Source organism: Heliangelus exortis, chromosome 6 (assembly GCF_036169615.1).
Source record: "Heliangelus exortis chromosome 6, bHelExo1.hap1, whole genome shotgun sequence".
In the NCBI taxonomy this organism is placed as follows: Eukaryota; Metazoa; Chordata; class Aves; order Apodiformes; family Trochilidae; genus Heliangelus; species Heliangelus exortis.
The window spans coordinates 30,298,141-30,314,128 of record NC_092427.1 but is presented as its reverse complement, the minus strand read 5'-3'; the positions used below and the strand labels follow the sequence as shown (position 1 = coordinate 30,314,128).

Genomic DNA, 15,988 nt, shown 5'->3' with positions numbered 1-15,988 from the left:
GACAAAGCACTTCTCAGAGAAAGAAGGATGGAAAGAATATAACCCAGATTAAGTGAAGCCTGGGCCATTTGCACTGGCTTTAGTTGGCAGTCTTACAAAATTTAAATGAATTATATGACAATTTCCACTTCTAATGCACTTAATATTTTTCAGAGCTGTCCTGCTTTTGCTGAGAAACAAGAATTTATGCTAATGAAGAATGAATCTTGTTCCCCCTCTGGCTTCATCTTACATGATTTCTTTTTCAAGTAAAGAGAATTCTAAGTTCACACAGCTTATTTCTGAGAATCATTATGGAGAAAATATCACAAAAAAAATGTTGAGTTTGTTTATCATTCCAAGCAAACCACTTCTAAGATCTCAATGACACTAAAATATAAGAATAATATGAGTGCAAAGAGGCACAAGGGGTATACACATGAAAAGTCAACAGAAAAGAAGCTTGAAAAAATTTATTTAAGGCTATAATTTAATATCCTTAAAGCTTAGCCTTTTTATAACAAAGGTTTTAAGAGGGATATTCACTTCTCAGGCATTGTAACTGCCAGCCACTTACAAAGAACACATGTAATTGGTGATGGAATCCTTTGTGTGTATAAGTCAACTTTTTAAAAAAATATTTTTATCATTAAATATAAATGGAGTTACTTCCGTCCTAATAAATGAAAACTATGAAGATATGGAACTTTTATAGTCATAAAGCAGTTAAGATAACCATCCCTTAGACAAGAGGTTTTCCACATATAAACCTTTGGCAATGCTAAACTATAGTACAATTATTTCCTGGCATGCAAGGTCATATAACTGTGTTACACCCAATATAAATGACAGAATACAGATTTAAGAATCTCTTAATAACTGGCAGTTGATGCAATGAAGATCTTCATTTATCCCATTTGTATTCTGCATTTTTACTGGTATTCTCCCAAAAGGTCCCTGAAAAAAGCAAAAAAAAAAAAAAAAAAAAAAGAAAAAGCAGCAATTAGAACATATTCTAAATTTCTTGAGATTTGTGAAGTATGTTTGGAACATATTGTCTCTGGTCATGATAGATGTTAGTGCCACAGACCTTTCAATTGCTCTCTCAAATAACAGATTTACAACAATTATTCCTAAAGGAAAAGCTAATAGTTTCTAATAAATTCTTTTCCTAATTTTTTTCAGTGCTAAACTACAAACACAAAACAGTAAAATGTTAACAAAAATTGTATTTTAAGTATAGGTTCTCATTTTTTTACACAATATTGGTTGTTTCAGATTTCCAAGATTAACTTCTAATTTTGGGTGCTTCAGTAGTCAAAAGACTGTAAGTGATTAATTTTTACAGAGACATTGTAACATGTAACATGTTGTTGGACATCCAACATTTAAAAAAAATCTGGCCACACGCACGTGCTTTGAGTGGAATTTTGTCATTTTTTAAATGCTTTTTTAGTATTAACAATTCTTAAATAATAACCTGTTCAGAGCTCAGATAGAAAATATTCCTTTCCCAACAGAATTTAACTATATACAGGAAAGTTAAAGCAGGGTTCTTAAATAGAGAACTGTCAGGAATTTGGATAACACTATCTCATTCCCTAATGACAAGCCACAATTTAATAAGGCAGTGGTTTGTCATGGTCTTTAAAAAAGAATCAATTTTGTGTAATTTTTACCAATAATTGTTTTTTATTTTATAATGCCCAGGGAAAGAAGAGTTTTATTTTTCAGTAATTCAATACATTCAATGTAATTCAATACCTCACTTCTGGTAAAATTCAGTGGCAAAACTCCCCTCAGGTTAAATAGAACATTATTAAATAGATTCACCACTGATGCAAAATACAGATTATATTTGTAATGAGTTCTGTTTAGTGTTTTGTCCTTGCCCAGCTTGGGCTGTAACAAAGTTTCTAACACAGTTATAGGTATGTCAATAGCTAAGAGAAAAATTAGCAGTATTTACTTACATGTGACAAATACACTAAACCCCCGGTATATATAGAATAACACAATCAAAATTCAGGCACCTTTGGGTAACTTTTGTGTTAATCAGCCATTTTAGGAACTCTTTGGCAGCTATGTCATCGAGGACTTTGTTGATATCACTCGTGAAAGTGCCATCTGCATGTCTTCGGCCCATTTCTTCAGCTACAAGAGCTTTTTCTGGGAAACTTCAAAAGGAAGAAATTGTCAAGCAATTTGCAGATCAAAATAAACCAACCACTTAAAAAGTCCTCATTAAAGGTTTCTTATATAGTACACATTTCCTGTGATTTTAAGGAGTTAAGGGTTAAGCCTAATGTATATAGGCCAGTACAGCACAATGTATATCAGAACAACTTTTGAAGCATTATTTACCAACAGAATAAAACACGAAAGCACAGAAGTCTCTACCAGATGAGGACTGTTCCTCAGGTGAGTTTCAATTAATCTTTAGCATTTTTTTTAAAATCCATACATGCTAAAACATATCACAGTCTATAGCGTCTGTGCCAAGATGACCAGGCATCAACAGTAGATTTACCAAGAATGGTTATTTAACACATATCACTAATAAAACATTATAGTAAATTTTTATACTTTTTTTTTTTCCTGTTTTAATTGGCCTTAAAACTAGATTCACAAGTATTTAAATGTTAAGAGCAGTAACTTTTTTTTGAGGGGTTAATATAACCCAATTACAACACCTGTATAAAATGTATGTGCTTGTTTCCGGGACAATATCATTTTGTATTTGGAATCAGATCTTGCTCTGCCTGTTTTTTCACCTTTGGAATACCATTATGACAATGGCCTGGATGAGAAAACTTTCCTCTTTACCTTCATCCCATCAAGTACAGGAAGGTTTTAATGAATTCCATACTGAACCACACTGCTCTGGGACCAGTGACAGGCAAACTGGTTCTTTTCCTGCAATAATTTCAGGGATGGCTGTATACAAGTTTGACCAGAAAGAATGCTAATTCTGGGAAGCAGAAGGGTAGACTACATTTAGGTGTCTAAGCTCAGTTCATCACTGCTAAGTTGTCATCTCTCTCTCTTACAGATACTGAAATACCCTATTTCTGTTCATGAAAGTAAATCATGACAGAAAACAGATCAAATCAGAACATTGCTATGAAATGGCAACAGAATTTCATTTCTCTATATAACTGACCTCATTATTTAACTTTTTTTTTTTTTTTTTTTTTTTTTTTTTTTTTTTTTCAGAAAATCATCATTATCTACAAAATTTGCTTTTAGCTTTTTGGTCTTCATTGAATTCCTTAACTACAACACACAATCTTGTCTTACAGATTATATTTTATTGTTGTTGTTATTTACTTTATATAGTGCGAGAGACTTACATAGTACTTTACAGCTGGTAGAAAACATAATCAGAGGATGAACTGAAATCCCTGCCCCAAAGAGCTTACAGTCTAAAGGCACAAATAAGTACAGAATAGTTAAAAGGTGTGGAGTGGCATATGCATGGTGGAGCTCCTAAGCATGCAGAGTTGGAAATGTGATGAGATAGAAGGTGCCTGCAGGAGATTGAAAGCATGGCCATTCTAAGTGTAAGACTATAATGTAAAAAGATGTAAAGTCATTCTAAGTGTAAGACTATAATGTAAAAAGATGTAAAGTCATTCTAAGTGTAAGCCTATAATGTAAAAAGAGGAAGTGAACAGGCTTGAGAAATCTGCCTGAGTATGTGGCGAAGATATTAATGAAAGAAATCAGAGACATAGGTCAAAACTCTGGAGCATGGTGTCCAGAAAACTATGAACCATAGCAAAAGAAACAGAAGTGTCTTAAAAAGGAAAATAAGTCATAGCTGTAGGAAAAAACAGTTATTTTGGCAGCAGCAAACTGGGGAGACTTTGTGAAGAATGAGGAGGAAAAAAATCATCTGATACTGCTGGGAATGATAACCAGGAGTACAGCTGATGACATTTGTAAAAATGTAATCCCAAGATTACTGCAGAAGAAAAGATTGACTGTGAAAGGGAAAGAAAGAGAAAGTAATTCAAGATAACATTGAACTGAATCATGTTGATATTTAAGCGGAGTGAAAGCTGTATGTTATATAAAGGGGAAAAGGTGGTAGTTTGAGGAAGGTCTGATTTAGGTTTAGATATCTTGATCTTAATATAACTTGACCTTTTAGAGTGTAACAGTGTACTGAACAGGTTTGTTTTAATCTGCATTTTAACTTAATAATTTAAGGTTGTAGTCTAACAGCCACAGAATAACTTCTATTACAAAAGAAAAATATAAAATACAGCAAGAATGATCAAGAACACATCAAGGTTTCATCAGACTTGATTTCTAACCCCAAAAGCAAGGCAAAATTTAATAATAGGAATGGATGAATTCTTACTCTCTTCTTCCTCGTCCATTCACTAACCAAGCAATGAACTCTTTGGCAGCTTGACCTTCCAAGTAGGAGGTGATGTCACTGGTGTAGGTGCCTTCAGCGTGTCTCTCGAATTCAGTATGACGCTTGGAGATGGCGTTGCTGAAAGAAGAGCAAGACTCTAGGAACAGACTGCATAAAGACTGTTGGTTTGTTTTTAACCTTTATTGATTTCTATTCCCACCCACCAGACTAGTGTCTCTTATTACAGAGAGGGGTTTTTTTTGCTTCTCAAATTACTCTTTATTTATTTTTCTTCTAGATATCTTTCAGTTCTGAAGGTATTGTCTGTACTATGCAATACAGTGTTGTGCAAAGATGCCTGAGCTGCCAAAAGCAGAAATAGCTGTATTGGAATGGTCTGCTAGATTCATCAGCTCTTGTCAGCAAACTGTATTGTGTTCTACAGACACATACTTTTTTGTTGCTTCTTGTGTTAACTTAAAGATAGGAGCCACTGCTCCTATCTTAATTTTCATTATTACTCATCCAAACTGCTTATAAGTAATTCCTTTTGAGTTTCCATTTTGAAATGTTTTGTGAAGACCCTTTTAATCATAATTCTGATGAAGTGATAATCTTTGAACAATTTTAAACCTCATCACCTACAGCTTAGGAGAGAAAGACAATTGCCTTTTCCCTCTCTTGTCAATGACATGTCATTGTGCATCTTTCTCACAAAAGAAGCACAAAATTATCACAAAATTATGTCACACTGGCCCTTAGGAAGGCAAACTGCACTTGAGAATAGACATACTATGGAGTATTTTCCATTAATGAGTTACCCAGCATTTCTATTTCAGAATTTGCTAATTTCTGCCCAATTTTCAGAGCCTCTGGCTCTATCATTTTTTATCTTACTGGGATTTCATCGTTCCTCCTAATTTAGTACCATCTGCACTCTTCATCAGCATGCTAACTAGAGTTGTTTGGAATATGTTTAATGAAACATTAATTTTGTAGAGATCTGTGTTTCATTGAAGCTGAAACAATGTTGCAGATTTATTACTGACAGTGTTTTGAAGGGAAGTAGCTTTTCGATCCAGGCTATCCTCTTTGGAACTTCTGACAAAAGGGAGTATGAATATGGATACTTCAATCTGTTTTGCAAAAACACTTAGTGGGTTTTTGTATTATTTGCTTCACATTTAAGATCCCCATAAGTCTCTCCCAAAAACATTGCCATGAAACAAAACAGTGGCCTCCAGCAGACCTTGTGTTCTCCTTTCCTGTCATGTAACAAGGGACCCACAACTTAGGGCTGAGCATTGTATTGTGTTTTATCAGCTTCCTGCAAATTGGTGCTTGGCCATTTTCCTTTCATTAGTCCTCTCACTGGTTTTCTTTTCCTCAACATAATATGCGTTTAATTTATTTATTTACTTATTTATTGTTAATTGGTTTTTTTATTTGATTTTATTTCATCATTTTACTATACTGAGTTTTTTTTTCTATCTATTTCTCTACTCTCCTTTATTACTTGGAATGTTCTTTCTGGCAATCTGTTTCTATCCTGTTGCATTCGTTGAACCATTGCATGTAACTATAGAATACAGGTACAGGAATAAATAACACAGAGATATTTCCTCTTTCCATGTAAATGCAGGTGCGACATAGTTTCTTTTCTTAGGTATTTCTTGGATTCTGGTAACATCATAAAGACTACTAGTTGTTTTCTTGTTTAACAGAAAATAAGCTAAAAGTGCTTTTGGTAACAAGTTTTGGCAACTAGAATACCTTGGGAGCTGGTCTGGAAATTTGTCATTTTCTTTGTCCTCCTGTCCTTGTTGGCTGTAGTGGAATTCCATAATCATTAGAACATTTTTAACAGTACATTGCAGAACATGCATAAGCTGATAAAATTTTTCCGGTGATTATGTAAACATTATTATAAATGACTATGACTGATAGATTAATACTATTTTAAATTAATACAGTATCTAGAAATAATTACTTTATATTTTAAAGACTTCCATGTGAATTTAAAACTACAATGTAATACATATTTTTATTCTATGGACAGAACTCCTCTAGAACACAGGGCATGGTCTTATATGCTTTTATGTTATTCTTGCTCTCATCTTGGTATCTCATGTTTAATCAAAGTACAGTTTCAAAAAACATGCCAGCTCAGGTTTTGACAGTATCTGATGTGGTCAGAAAAACTTAAACCTTAGCAAATGAAGCTTCAGGATAAGAGTATCCATAGATAGGAAAGTTTTATTAAGACCCAAATGGTCCAGACCTTTACATTATATTTACATATCTTATTCCTACTGAACGTAATTAATAAACTGGAACAATCTCTCCCAAAGAGTCTCAGATAGTCTTTAGATGGCATATTAGGGAATATACTGATACCACATTTAGTTTATCAAAATCCTTTTGACTGTTCTTGCATATATTCTCCATTTCTAATAACATTAATATATTTTTTTTTCCTTAAGTACTTTATTTACTTGGTCTGTGGTGGGAAGCTGAAATACTTATGGAACTGAATTCAATTAGAGTTTTGGTTGTCTCTGTGTATGAAGATCTATAGCAATGTGTCCAAAAAGCTTACCCATTTCTTTTACTGCTCATTAACCACTGCACGAAGTCCTGAGCTCGTCTGGTGTCCAAGTACTTGCTGTAATCACTGGTGAATGTGCCTTGTGAGTGACGTTTCACTTCATTCAGCTGTCTTGATTCATCTAGTGGTTCAGATTGGGAAGCTTTGAATGATCTGTAAAAAGCATGGACCTTGTTAAATGGCAATGGCTAGAAGAGAACATTTACAGGTGAATTGACTTTTCATTTAAAAATACTGTTTTATACTCTCACAAAATAAAAGCAAGTGGCATATTCATCACTAACTTAGCTAGTAAAATGAACCAGCAGAGCAGATTGCATAATGCACAATGACAACATCTTCTCAACTAAGGCATCCATTGTTTGTAATCAAAAATCTGTGCTATCCTTAGCAATATTAAGAACTTTTATAATTGTAGGTTTTTTTGTTTTTGTTTTTAAATTCAAACTATAATAGAACAAATTTTAGGGCAAATGTTTCTAGAAAGATGATCTGAAGAATTTACCTTGATTTCTCCTCTGTATCCTGAAGAGGATTTTGCCAGCTGCTTTGAACTATCATTAAAAGGAGCCCAGCCACAAAATAAACACTTTTCATTTTCATTTCCTATCAAAACAGAAGTAAGGCAACAAGAAAAATGTAATCATCTTTACATACATCTGAATCAATTACATCAAAAAGATGCATCCCTAATTGTGATCTAAACTTGATTATATTGAGACACCCTGAGAACAAGTTCCATATCCAGTGGATAGAGACTGTAGGACCTTGAAAGATGTAGTCTCTGTTCTAGTCTTTAAACTCTAATCTCTATTCTACAATACAAGGTGAGCTGAGCGCAACTTTATCCTCACTTTCCTTTGTAATACAAAGATAAAGGTCTTTATCTCCTTTGCTCTGTGTCCTGCTGATGGCAAGCATTAGATCTGTTTCTGTAATATTCTTTTATTGCAAAACAAGGGTTTTGGTGTGATGTCCCCCACCACCCCCCCATCTTATTCACTAGAGAAAAAACCAAAGCAAATATCTGTCAAGAATACTATCACATAAGCACTCCCCATTCTTTCCTTCTTGCCCTCCATCCTCCTTTTAAAAGATTTTTTAAAGTAACAGATGCTGCAGCAGTAGGCCTCTGGACTTAATCATGGCTTATTAATAGGTGTGAGTCCTTAGAAAAACAACTACCAAACCATACACTGGAGTGTAATTTAATTCATGATGTGATATGTCAAGTTTTGCTTGTTGCACTACTGACATAATAATAATTCCAGCTTAAGGACTTCCATTATGTGGCTACATGGGATATAAAATATATATAATTCATATTAATTGTAATAAACGAAAACTGAAAATTTTGTCCTTCAGATGTAATCCTTACTATTACTGCTCACTCTATTGGCTTTAACCATGTAACAGAAATGGCTACATTGTTATAAAGTGAGATCCAGGTGAAAACACCCTGCCCAGGAGTTATTTATTGAAATTCATTATAGAATAAGGCAGTCTAAGTAAAAACATGCTTATTCTCTGTTGTAATGCCTTGTCACAACAGGCTGGATTTCACTATACTAAGGCCTGAAGGAAGCCGTAAGAAAGTCAGGAAGGAATGGTGTATAGAGAAGGTGCAGATGACATTGCCTTGAGATTTAGAATTTGCTCTGCACAGAGAAAATGGGGGCATATACAAGAGTCTTTGAAAAAGTCAGCTTCTGCATCAAACCCCTACTGCTGTAGTACTTCTGTCCCAGTAGCTTGCCCAGCTTTGGAGATTTTTTATGAAATCTGTTTCTTCCCTCTATTAGCAAATAACTTGTGGTTGAAGATGAAAAGCTTGACTGTTGGCAGGCATTTTACCAATAGTTTGGAAGAATGTGCTTCTGCTACTTTGTGAGGCCTAAGTTTTCAGAGAATATTAATGAATAATAATTACTTTACTAGAATACCTCAGTATCAATACAAAAATATTTATGGTAATAAAAATCCTAATCAGAACCAGGAAAATAATTTGGTGAAAGTAATATTTTCTGGTCGACTGCACTATTAAGCAATGAGAGCTGATCATCTTCTCTCCCAACAGAACCCACAGATGATGCTCATTTATTTCATCAATGTATACAGAGTCTCTTTTCTGCCTGATATATGAGGCTTGATGCCTACACTTGCACATATCCTGCTACAGTACCAGCAAATACCATAGTGGCCAGGTAGTCAGTCCTATTATAACTAAATACAATATTGAAGCCTCTCTTAACTGTTTCATTTGGATGTGTAATTTGGTGGTGCAACACTGACATCCAATGCTTATCCCAAGAAATGCATCATTTCACAGGCTTCCAACAAAGGAGCAAAAGCTCTGCCTTCTCTTTGGAAGGCAACTTTGTTAAGGTCACAAAAATGTAATGTAGTGACCCCCATGCTAGGTGTAAATGAGAACTTAGACTTAGTCAATTGCATCGTGTACACATAAATTTACCCTGCTTAATGGCATGCTAGCAGTTTGGTATACTTTTGCTTAACCTGAAAAACTAAGAGAAAACTAAGAACTAAAAACTAAGAACTAAAAAACTAAAGAAAACTAAGCAATGTTTACAGTTGCCTATAATTTTGTTAAACCATGATACAGATTAAGCATAAACCTAAGTCACTGAGGTGGAATGAAAGAAATTATCTAGTCGTTAATCCAGTCTTCTTATATCAGACACTAAAAGCTATTCTTTTATACAAAACTTTAAGAAAGCCCCCTACTCAAAGCCCACTGTAGTCAGTAAACAAATTTTCCGTGATTTCAATATGTTATGGACCTAACTCATGTCTCAGTCCTACAGAATCAAATTCAGGGGAGACTGCTAAAAAAGAAAGATGCATTAATGAAGTTTTTAAAAATTATGGCAATTTTCAAGTAAGAAAACACATAAAATATGCATTTTTGAAAGCTATTTAACTTCTGCTAAACACATTCTTTCAAAAATTAATAATTGGCTTTGTTTGTTAAATGTTTAGTACTTGCTATTAGTAACTCAAACTAACAACAGCAGTTTTTGGCAAGTTAAAGAAGTTACAGTTTTTAAAGAAGAAATTATTTTATTCTTGGGACCACAGAAAAGTTTTGTAGATAAAACACAGATGATCAGCAAATTAATACTAGTTTCATTATTCCTACTAATCAATTAAATTCTTGATCAGAAGAAAGGCTTTATTTGTGCTAAGTTATTTAGGTCACCAGTAGACACTGCTAAAAGCCATGCAATCCTGCTTTCAAGATTCAGGAAAGCTAAGGCTAATCTTACACAGAAAATTTTTGTTCCTATGCATGTTAAGCTTAAGGGAAATGTTCTAATTTCTTTCTGATTGGGGATGAAAGGCTTAACACACCTCAGTTTGAACCACCAGAAAGTGTGGAATGAATATGTCTCTGAAATATTGATCAGAATCTTATCTTAGTATTATTTCCTTGAGCAGCCTGATTTTGCTAGTTTTTCCAAAGTATTTTACTCCAGATGCTTTTTGTACATTATGTACATTATGTTTGAGCTAGCTATATTTCCTTGAGTTTTCAAAGAAGAATCAAAAGTCAGAATTGTATCTATTTCCACTAAAAAATATGTTAGTAAAAAAGAGTATTTTTGTATGAAAATGTATGAATGAATAAAATAGATTTCTGTTGACATTAAACTGTTTGCAAACGGCAGTTATTTCTGATTAGAAGTAAATTTTACAGATAGATGTGCTGCAAGTCTAGTTTACCTACCATGTTATGATGCCTTGTGGAATGTTCTGTAAAACATAATGGTTTTAGTCTAAGGAAATCAGGTGTGGGAGGATGGGAGAAAAACTTTATTTTTACAATAATCACAGCAACTATTGAAAGCCTTTAATTTTTACTTTTGTGCTATTAATTTTCCTTGTCAGATCTTATGGTAATACTAAAAGATTAGTTGCTTGAAATAAACTAATCTAAAAGTAGTGCTGTGAAGTGGCAATCTGTAGGGTGATGGAGTGACAATCTGTCTTGGACAGTTTTAAATCATTGTCTATATGAGTTTATTTAATTCATTTGCATTCTGCTAATTTAATGCCTACTTATTCTGATTTAGGCAGTATCTACAAGGAGTGAATATTTTAAAATTTGTGTTCATTAAATATCTCTAGTGGAGATACTAAAGGAGATAAAATTATAAAAATCAATAATTATATATAATAAAAATCACATTTAAATTCTTACTACAATGAATATCTTTCATGCTCATGGTTAATCTTCCTTCTTTGAATTATTTCTGCAACCCAAACAGTTGATTTGTTTTTCTGGACCATTCTCTGTTGAACTAATTAAATAGAATAAAAAATTTAAATGATGATGTAATTTACTCCAAAAATCAACTATTATAACCACAGAAAAAACCAATTTGCTGGCAGTTCAATTGCAACCTTTGGCAATCAGATAACAAACTCAGCTTTCTCAGACAAATTGTACTGGTAGTACATATAAATCTTACCTTTTTATACTTCGAAGTGATAGGCAGAAGTTGTGGAAAGAGTTTCTTACTCTCTCTTCTGGAACTATGGCAAGCCCTGAGGATCCTGAGATCTGCCTAGCTGCCTCTTTTGCACAGACTTATATATAAACTGTTCAGCTCTAGTAAGCATTACGAGAGTGCATCACTGCTGACAGTTTCCTTATTCAACTTAAAAAAAAAAGTCATCATATTTGCTATTCCTTTCATTTGATAATTTTACAAGCAATTTCACACATTCATTCTGCTTACTTTATGACATCAATGCTAACATGGATTTGCAAAAGGAGTGAGGTAGCAATGTCCAAAGAAGTAAATATCAAACATAAGTGCATTAGGATGACAAACAGTGGGCTAAAAGTGCCTGGGATTAAGGCAGCAATTTCTGCAAGTTCTGATTTGCCACATTTAACATCTAGTACTGAGTAAAATCCCTGTTGACATGAATAGCATCAACTTTGCCTATCAGTTTTCAATCAAGATTTATAAATTTAATACCATATTGTGTTAGCAATAACCAACATAACTCTCCCCCAAGCCTTTGAGTGATTCTTCAGGTACTCTTGAGCCAATGTAATGAACATGAAGAGATGTGAAATACTGCAGTGGTGGCCACCCACCTTGCAAAGCCTAGCACAAGTAAATTTAACAAAAACATTTTATTACCCTTAGATGTAAAATGCCAAGTTTGTAAATTCTACTGTATGAAAATTCATACTCACTTCAGAATTGAACATTCAGAACATTCATTACATATTTAGTTTCACACTGTGGCCTACAGATTTATGTAAGGTAAGCCTTTTGCTCACATCTTCATTCCCTACAAGGGAAAAACCTTAAAACCCTAAACTTTTCTGAGCTTGATAACTATGTATGTTCTAGGCACCTACTATCAAGGTACTGCATCATTCAGTAAGAGGGCTGTTTTGTAGCTGGTGTGGGGCAGCACTGCAAATAAGCCTATGTCCAACCATCTGGTGGTAGGTTAAATTGACAGGTAGGTTAAATTGACACATGTGTCAATTGACACAATGGCCCTGGCAGCTGAAAAAACGTGCCAGTCAGGAGTATGGATCTCTTGTGCTGTCTATGAAGCAACATGTGAGATGTCCCCTTTTAAGAAATTCCTGGGGAGGTTTTTTTAAAAAGACTTTTTCTTACATCATGATAATTCTTTGTAAAATGCAAAAGGACCAAACACGAAATGTGTTTATTACATATATAAGGTTCCAGGCTGTCCAGGAAACCCATTGGATATGAAGGACTGCACCCAGACTTTCAGCTCTGCTCAGTAGAGGGAAGGGTCTTGAATCCCAGTTCACATCTCACTGAGCGGTAACGACAGCCTCTGCTCCAGTCTGTGGTGGCCCATGGCCTAGTTTCTGGCACAAAGCACATATATTACAGCAAAATCTCTTTCTTCCCCTGACACTGGCACATGAAGCCAACAAAGAATCTTCTTCAGTGAGGTAATTTTCTGCTGGCTGACCACAGTTAGACTGGCATAGCCAATATGATACAACTGAGGCACTGTATACATTTAATAACCCTAATGTTTGCCTAGACCGATGAACAAAACTTAATGGGTCATTCCTAGAGCTCTGTGCTAAAAACCTTGCTTTGGTAGCACAGTATGAGTTTAGGGAAACATTGAGCCTCACTGCGCAGTCCACATAATCTGTTTGAAAAAAACTTGTTTTGTGTTTATGTCTAATTTTTATCTGCTCTTGGATCCATCTACGTCCATTCATGGTCCATTTTTGTCATTTCTAGCTACAATGTAAAAATTCTACTAATGAAAACATATGAGAACAACTTCTGTTTCATCATTTCCTCCTGCCTATATATTCAGTAATTTCTGAGAGCCTTATTTTCTATATTTTTTTTACTCCTTTTAATTACTTCTTCTTTTTCCCTGTTTTCCACATGTTCTCCTTCTCATGTCCTATTTTTTTTCCTGTTCCTAATTATATTTTTCACAGCCATTCAAAATCATGGATTCCCAGTTATTGATAGGCATAGGATATGCAACTTGCATACATGTTTATCAGACTTGGCTTTCATCTGTTTCTGTGTGAAATGACCAGAATTAACAACTGCATATACCAAATTCTGCTGGGGGAACAACTCTTTTAATGTTTAAGACATGTTGCCTGAGGAGCCAAAATAGATCTGGAAACAACCTTGTACCTCAAATCTGCTTATTTTTGTGAGATGTCGATTCCACTGAGATACCTTGTAATCTCTACTACAGAATTAATTTAAATGTAATTTCTATTTAATCTTCATCAGCGTTATACAGGGAATTCTAAGCGAAATTTTAGATATAAATTCAACACTAAGTGTTAGAAGGCACTGATTTTTCATGAAGTTGGTCAGCTTTGAGGCTCCTGCGGGAGAAGGGCTGCCCAGCCCTGCAGTACCCAGACAGGACAGCAGATGGTGATGAAAGGGCCATTGAGGCGGTTTTGGGGTTTTTTTGGTGTTTTTTTTTTTTTTTTTTTTTTTTTTTTTTAGTGGCAGGACAATACACACATTTGTTGAACCTGATTTCTACAGACAACTCTCTCACTGCATGCTGAGTTAAAGATACATAGCTTTCTAAATAGGTAATAGGGAATTTGAGAGAATATTATCTCCTTCAGGAAACAGGACATTATTTTTTCTTTTTTTTAGCCCAGTTTATTTTCTTGTGTCAGATGAAGTTCTTTGTTTACAGTAGAATGATTTCTGAAAAAAAAATGAGACAGAGCGGCTCAGTGCACCTGGCTGGGCAAGTTGTTACACAGGCTATGTCATCTAACAGGTCATCTGGCATCTAGGAGGTGAGTGATTATTTGTTTTTCAAGTGATACACAGACAATAAAAACTACAGTAAAGAAGGAAACTGCCTCAAAGAACCATGCAACCTTCAGTTTCCGTAGCTTAGTCTAAATTACAGATTTCCAGAGCAGAGCAAACAAGAGTTACCAAACAGATGTAGAAAACTGAAACAAGTGTATTAAATATGCATATTTACTCAGTTCTTTTTCTCTCATGTTGTAAAATACAATAATGAGATGGCATGTTTTGGCTAAAGTCAAAGGTCAACCTCACTCTCTCCTCTTTATCATAGTTCACCTGTGAGACAGCACTTCAACTGAGTCAGACTGAGACAGAACCCAGAAGTGATCTGCCTTCAGAAATGTTTCATTTGAATGTTTTTCGTGATTCACTTGGACTCATCAAAAAAAAACTTCATCTTGGGTTCTCTGTATTTGGAGTTGATAAAATTTTCCTGTATCATGTCAGCACCAGGTAAAAGCTGCTATCAAAGGGAGCATACTGCACTCACTGGTGAAAAAAAAACATCTGTGGGGAAAGTAAAATGAGAAGTAGAATTCTTACCAGTTGCACACTGAACCTGATGTTCTAGCAGTGATAATTCCAGTTGGCATGGCTTTTCAGAAAAGTAGAGCCCATGTATTTGCTATAACTGGCTATCATTCTCTGAATATCATAGTTTTCTAAGATGTTTCAACTCTTTAACTGTTGGTACAAGAAAAATATTAAAAATTTAAGCCTTCAATATTGCTGACTTTCAAAAGTAAAAAAAAAAAGTAAAAAAACCACCCAACAAATGCTTTCACTTTCAAAAGTCAACACCTCACAATGTCTTCATTATATATTTATTATTATATTATCCATTACATATCTAAAGAACATGGGAGAGAGGAGAAGCTATCTTGGGCTATGACTACAGCCAACACCATTTTCTTTCTTGCACGGAAAGCATTTTTCTCTTCCTAACCTTGTCAACTGTGAGTTCACAGTTTGGGTTCTCTTCCTGTCCTTGCTACATGATAATCAGCCAAAAGAACCCTGCATTCCCCTTCTGGGAATCAGTGCAACATATGTAGGAAGGAGATGGTATTCATACATAAACCATGCATCATATTACATACATACATTTGTACCTATACATAACACACACAAAAAGGTGCCTATGTATGTGTACAACCCCACAGTTACACTTTGAAGAGCAAGAATGTTTTCTGAAGTGGAGGACTGACATAGCATGAAGATCCTTGCTCACTGTACCTCAGGAGGGAGAGCTGCTGTGTCTGTGCTGCAAGCCACGCTGTCTGCTCACAGAAATTGGAATCGCTCCACTGGAAGCCAATGGAGCTGCATCAATTTGCGCAAGCAGGAGAGCAGGCCAAGTATGTACTTGTTACTTTACATTCTGTGAAGACAATGTTCATAATTGAAAGTAATACCAAATGCTCTTAGCAAATACTATGAATTATTCAGATTAAATATAGAGCCTTCAAATGACTCTATAAAATGTACTAAACAGCTGTGCCTCGTAATTGGAACTGACGGGCAAACTGGAAAGTATTGAATGTAGTCTGAATCTGACTTGATATGAGACTTAAATGAATATAAAACTAACCAAGTTCTGGAGCCTGGCTGGGGTTATACTGGATCTTCTACCAATTCTGTTTTCTCTTTAGGCCTTCTTTGCAGCTGCAGGAATTC

The 15,988-nt window shown here is 34.7% G+C and overlaps 1 protein-coding gene across 2 annotated transcripts; it reads right to left on the bottom strand.

Annotated features, from left to right (window-relative positions):
- Positions 1 to 437: 437 nt before the first annotated feature.
- On the bottom strand, positions 438 to 11,558 carry GCG (glucagon). 2 transcript variants are annotated; one of them, XM_071747547.1, is made up of 7 exons: positions 11,450 to 11,558; positions 7,462 to 7,562; positions 6,948 to 7,109; positions 6,122 to 6,175; positions 4,349 to 4,486; positions 2,013 to 2,156; positions 438 to 936 (listed from the first exon to the last, which is right to left on the bottom strand). In XM_071747547.1, exons 2-7 carry the CDS (start codon positions 7,557 to 7,559, stop codon positions 912 to 914), a joined length of 621 nt encoding a protein of 206 aa, XP_071603648.1. In that variant the 5' UTR covers positions 7,560 to 7,562; positions 11,450 to 11,558; the 3' UTR covers positions 438 to 911. The 2 variants fall into 2 exon arrangements, with proteins under 2 accessions (XP_071603648.1, XP_071603649.1); XM_071747548.1 differs by lacking the exon at positions 6,122 to 6,175.
- Between the last annotated feature and the right edge of the window lie 4,430 nt (positions 11,559 to 15,988).

Bases quoted from the DNA above. Each gene is read 5' to 3' on its own strand.
- GCG (XM_071747547.1), bottom strand. From the start codon at position 7,559: ATGAAAATGAAAAGTGTTTATTTTGTGGCTGGGCTCCTTTTAATGATA. The intron at 4,487-6,121 runs GTATTCTAGTTG...CTCTTCTTTCAG, and splicing joins TTTCCAGACCAGCTCCCAAG to CAACGCCATCTCCAAGCGTC. The intron at 2,157-4,348 runs GTAAGAATTCAT...TTCCTTTTGAAG, and splicing joins AATGGACGAGGAAGAAGAGA to TTTCCCAGAAAAAGCTCTTG.